At 41.8% G+C, this 4,854-nt stretch overlaps 1 protein-coding gene across 2 annotated transcripts; it reads left to right on the forward strand.

The window, feature by feature from the left end:
• Window positions 1–770: 770 nt before the first annotated feature.
• LOC121815222 lies at window positions 771–4,848 on the forward strand. 2 transcript variants are annotated; one of them, XM_042224997.1, is made up of 2 exons: window positions 771–1,201; window positions 3,976–4,848. In XM_042224997.1, the coding sequence occupies exons 1-2, from the start codon at window positions 838–840 to the stop codon at window positions 4,290–4,292; spliced, it is 681 nt and encodes a 226-aa protein (XP_042080931.1). In that variant the 5' UTR covers window positions 771–837; the 3' UTR covers window positions 4,293–4,848. The 2 variants fall into 2 exon arrangements, 1 of the variants encoding a protein (XP_042080931.1); XR_006054896.1 differs by lacking the exon at window positions 771–1,201 and adding an exon at window positions 2,520–2,633.
• The last annotated feature ends 6 nt before the right edge of the window (window positions 4,849–4,854 follow it).

Below are 4,854 nucleotides of genomic sequence, written 5' to 3' on the forward strand. Positions count from 1 at the left end.
ATTTTGCAACCTTTTACATATTTATTTAACCATTTCAACAAATACTGTGTTTTTTTGTGTAATTCAGATTGGCTGTGACATTTGCCCACGGTGGTGTCACAGGAACTGTGCCAAGCAGCCCGCATGAGCAAAAAAAAACAAAAAACATTTGTTTGTGAAGCATGCCGGACCGAGGGTTAGGGTCTCTGGGTTTTGTTCTAGGGTTTGTAATTGCTTTGTGTTTTGTATATAAAATTATTTATTTAGTTGTTTATTCATTCATGCATTTATTTATGTGTGTGTTGCTTTGTGTGTTTCAATAGATATTCCCAATATTAGAGTTCAGCTTTGATTGCAACTGGTTTGATGGATTATTCAATTATTTTGTGTTTCTTAATATGTTAGCATTATGCTTAATGTTGGCAAAGAATTTATATATATATAAATATATGTATGTATGTGTGTGTGTGTGTGTGTGTGTGTGTGTGTGTGTGTGTGTGTGTGTGTGTGCGTGTGTGTTGTTGCATGGTTTGCTGGTGTTTAGCCTCTGCTATACCCCCGTGTCTTTTCTGTTTTTCAGTTTAATTCAATAGCAGGTTTCTTATTTACTTTGATATAATTGTTATTGTTCTTTGTTAGGATTTCAATTAAAATGTGCTGTATTGGAATGACATTTTATTCCCCTTGTGTTTTGTCTTTCCCACAAGTTTCACTTCCTGTAGAGTTACTTGGTATTTGTGGTTTGTCTTAAGGCGTCGCACACGACATAATCACCGCCTGAAGTAGGAAGTGTAGAGCACTTCTGTGTCAGAGTCCATCAGAGCTGAGCTGCTTTCAGACGACTCCGTCTTGTTGTGGATGCTGAAGCTGATCATGGTTCTCCTGTGGAGGATCCTGTTGGTGCTTCTGCTCTGTGCAGAGGCCGAGAACGTGACCGAGGTCAGAGGAGAGCTGGGGACCAATGTCACTCTAACCTGCTCCAATCAGACATCAGACCCATACTGGTACATGGAGATCCACAGTCAGTTCAGAGCATGTATCGGCCGCAGTTTTTCTTCAGCAGACTCTACCTACTACTCTCCTGATTTTGAAACCAAATTTTCAATCCTGGGAAACAAACTCATGATTAAAAACTTGACAGCAGAGGACTGCAGGCTTTACTTCTGTGGCATCAAGAGAGGAGGCAGCGTTCAGTTTGTGGAGACTTTCAGCCTCGTCTCAGGTTAGTAAAAGTTTTGGGGTTTTTTACTGTAATGCTGAAAACTACAGAAGCACAAATATGTCCAAATTTCACACCTGAAGTTTCACATAGTTTGGCTACATAAGAGTTATCTTTCAGCTAAAGGAAGACGTCTTTAAATAGAATCAGTGTGTCTGGATAACAACAAATTGTCCATTTTTGCCGTTTGGTCTTTGTTCCCTAAAACATATCACAAAAAGGTTCATTTGAAAAAAATCTAAATTAGGTGTGTGTGAGCAGCAATACGTGAAAAACTGCGTTAAGGCCAGGATCTTATTTCCTGGGATCATGCTCTGTCTTCATCCATCCATTTGCTTCCGCTTATCCTTTTCAGGGTCGCGGGGGGCGCTGGAGCCTATCCCAGCTGTCATAGGGCGAAAGGCGGGGTACCCCCTGGACAGGTCGCCAGTCTGTCGCAGGGCTAACACATAGGGACAGACAACCATTCACACTCACATTCACACCTAGTGGCAATTTGGATTATCCAATTAACCTATCCCCACAAGCTGCATGTCTTTGGATGGTGGGAGGAAGCCGGAGTACCCGGAGAGAACCCACGCAAACACGGGGAGAACATGCAAACTCCACACAGAAAGACCCCGGCCTGATGGTGGAATTGAACTCAGGACCTTCTTGCTGTGAGGCAACAGTGCTAACCACCGTGCCACCGTGCTGCTCTGTCTTGTAAACCTGAAAAAAAAATCTTACACAAGAACAACTGTGAGACTAACAAGCATGTCTGAGACTGAAAGACAACATCATGTAGTTCTTAAAAACAAGTGTCTTCCTCGTGTTTTCCTAGTTACATTCTGTGGTTCAGTTTCAGGGATCGAACCAACCTTATAATTAGCAGGTGACCTGCTGAGCTACAGCCACCCCGACTGTTTTAAGTGTCAGATCGGTCTAGACCTTTGAAAATAAACAGGCTTCAAATGTTATGCAGAACTCTGTGTTCTTACAACCAGGTCAATTTTGTTCCTTTAGTCAGTGTCTGAGAGGTCGTCACTGAAACTCAAGGCAGCTTCTTACAGTAACTTTGTACCTTTGTGTAACACACAGCCCGACAATCGGCCACACTTTGAGGCTTCAAAGGAACCAATTTGTTAAAAGGTGTTGATGGCTGGGCCAGTTCACAACTTAATCTCAAACTTTTAAAATGCAGATCACAAACATCTTAAACTAATCATCTGAAAAAGCCTCAGATGTCAGCTCAGTTTGCTTCTTTATGAGTTTCTTCATACACTCATTAATTTCTTTGGCAATCTGTCTCTCTCTCCAGCTGTGTCTGCAACATCTGTCACAGTCACCGCCAGTAACCACCCAGACCAGCAATCTAACAAGAATGCATTGCAGAGTGATCGTGTCGTTTTCATCTCTCTGAGCCTGAATGCTGCACTCGTTCTTGTGGTAATCTGTGAGTCTGTTTCTTTCTCTAAATCTTTGTGGTCTCTCTGCTCTTCTATTAATATCAGCACACCTCCACAGCGTGCAACATCGTGGTGCATTTAGAGGTGCAGACGTGTAACCATCAGATCGCGTTTCAGAGAAGTAATGAAGCTATTTTTTGAAACATGTTTGAGCTCAAGTTTAAGATCTGCAAAAGATTTAGCTAGACTATTATTGTCATCAGTCATAATCAGTAGTGTCCTTGATGTATGGATGCCGATGTTTTATGTAAAAAGATTAATTAGTGAAAAAATTACAGTAGTATCAGTATTTCACAGCTGCAGCTCTGATGATTAGTACAAACTAATATAAACCACAATCATCTAAAATTGTTCTTTAGTGGTAGTTTTGTGGGGCCTAAATTAAAGACCTGTTGTAATGGAGTGTATCAGAATTTCAGGAGCGGGACCACGCCTCCAAACACACTTCTTCCGGTTCTCATAGGTTCCCCCAGTTCTGCAAGCTGTCATTCTCGTTTACGTCTCCCACCCTCCTTCTTCTTTTCAATTCTTTAACTTTTTCACTTTTATTTATTGGAACCTGCCAGGCCCGGGAGCCGTCGCCCGTCCCCTTCGATGTGTTCCCCGAACCGCAGCTCAATTCATGTCCAAGCAATTCACCTGCTTTACCTAGTAAAACGCTGTCAAACCTAAAATGCAGTCATGGTCCCAGCTAGTGAAATACTTATTATGCTTTTCTTATTGTTCTTAAATGCATGACCACATGTTTATATTAAAGGTGGAGCTGCAGAGATCTCATAAAAATCAAAAAATAAGGTTTAAATGCTTTAATAACAATGAATGAAAGAAGTAATAATGTGTGTGGGGACACTGAGGCCCTGCAGAGCCTGCTGGCTGAGAGAGAGTCAGAGGAAGGAGCTTTTACAGACTTATCAGGTGTCACATTTTGGGGGAGGAGGAGCTAACTGAACTTCCTGAAGGCTGAAAGTTTAACTTTTGAATGTTTTTCTTGTCTTTTATTTAGAGTGTGAGATATAAGCTCATCTTCTTTTAGAGTTTCACCTTCCAAGCAGAGCAGCAGTTTGCTGTTTGTGTAGAAAGAGATCAGTGTTACTGTGAATTAGAGCTCATACTTGTTTCTGATCAGAGTGTAGTTCAGACCTGCAGCAGCTTCCAGTCACAGTTTAAAAACTCAACTTCCTCTCTTTATGTTTTCCCAGATGTTTCAGCTGTGCTTCTGCTGTGCCAGATGTTGAAAGGTTTCTCTGCACAGTGGAGAAATGTGTTGTATGTGATGAGTACTGATGTGAGTGTGAAGGTGAAGTGACTCCTCTGACGGTCTGTTGGCAGGTCTGAGTTGTGTATCGTTGTCTCTGAAGAGGAGAATCAGCAAATATCAGGCAAACCTCCCTCCAGCTGGGACCAGTGAGAGGCTGGAGGCTCCACAGGTAACTCAAAGTGTACAGGTGACCCTGCAGCTCATGCTCATTGTTCTCCTTCAGTGCTACTTTGTCCTGTACTCAGTGCTGCTGATGTGTTTCAGTACGAGGAGATACAGCTCGCCCGTCGATCTGCTGCTCCTACTACAGAGTGCATTTACTACAAACTGCAGGTTCCTCAGCTGTCACTGCCTCAAAGCTGATGGACACACCTGGACAGGTGGATGATACCTGGTGGATTCAGATTTTGTGGACAGAGGTCAATCTGATGTCTCAGGACTTTCTGCTCCTCTGCTTGTGGGAGGATTTCTTTCTTCCTGTCGCAAAAATCCACAAACTTGACAAACATCAGAAATGCAGTGAGATTAATTTCAGTCAGAAACAATCTGCTCTGCTTCTGAGCTCAGATGGACCCAAAGATGTGACAACCTTTAGCCAAACCTGCTTTAAGGTGGTTTAGGACTTAAGGTGGATATGCCAGAATTCAAAGATGTTGTTAAAGCCTTTAAATATTTATTTGTTCTGTCTCTGTTTGCATCTGTTTGGTTGCTTATGCTATTCTGAACACATTCAAAGCTTAAGTAAGTCAAGTTTATTTAAAGATTGGCTTTACAGTTTTTTACAGTCGCTAACAAGCGCCTACCCATACTTCAGATACTTTTTCTAAACTCTTAACACAGAACCACACCTACAAAACACAATTGGCCAAATGGATAATATCCTTCCCAAAAATACACTCTGTTAAATATATACTAACTCCTCATTTCAAAATTAGAACACATCTTTCTCT

The sequence above is a fragment of the Haplochromis burtoni genome, unplaced genomic scaffold (assembly GCF_018398535.1).
Source record: "Haplochromis burtoni strain Fernald_Lab_line unplaced genomic scaffold, NCSU_Asbu1 Contig_157, whole genome shotgun sequence".
Classification (NCBI taxonomy): Eukaryota; Metazoa; Chordata; class Actinopteri; order Cichliformes; family Cichlidae; genus Haplochromis; species Haplochromis burtoni.

What these genes read in the sequence shown, in the direction of transcription:
- LOC121815222 (XM_042224997.1), top strand. Translation starts at nt 838, where the DNA reads ATGCTGAAGCTGATCATGGTTCTCCTGTGGAGGATCCTGTTGGTGCTT. An exon ending in GACTTTCAGCCTCGTCTCAG is followed by an intron (nt 1,202 to 3,975) that starts GTTAGTAAAAGT and finishes GTCTGTTGGCAG; the next exon opens with GTCTGAGTTGTGTATCGTTG.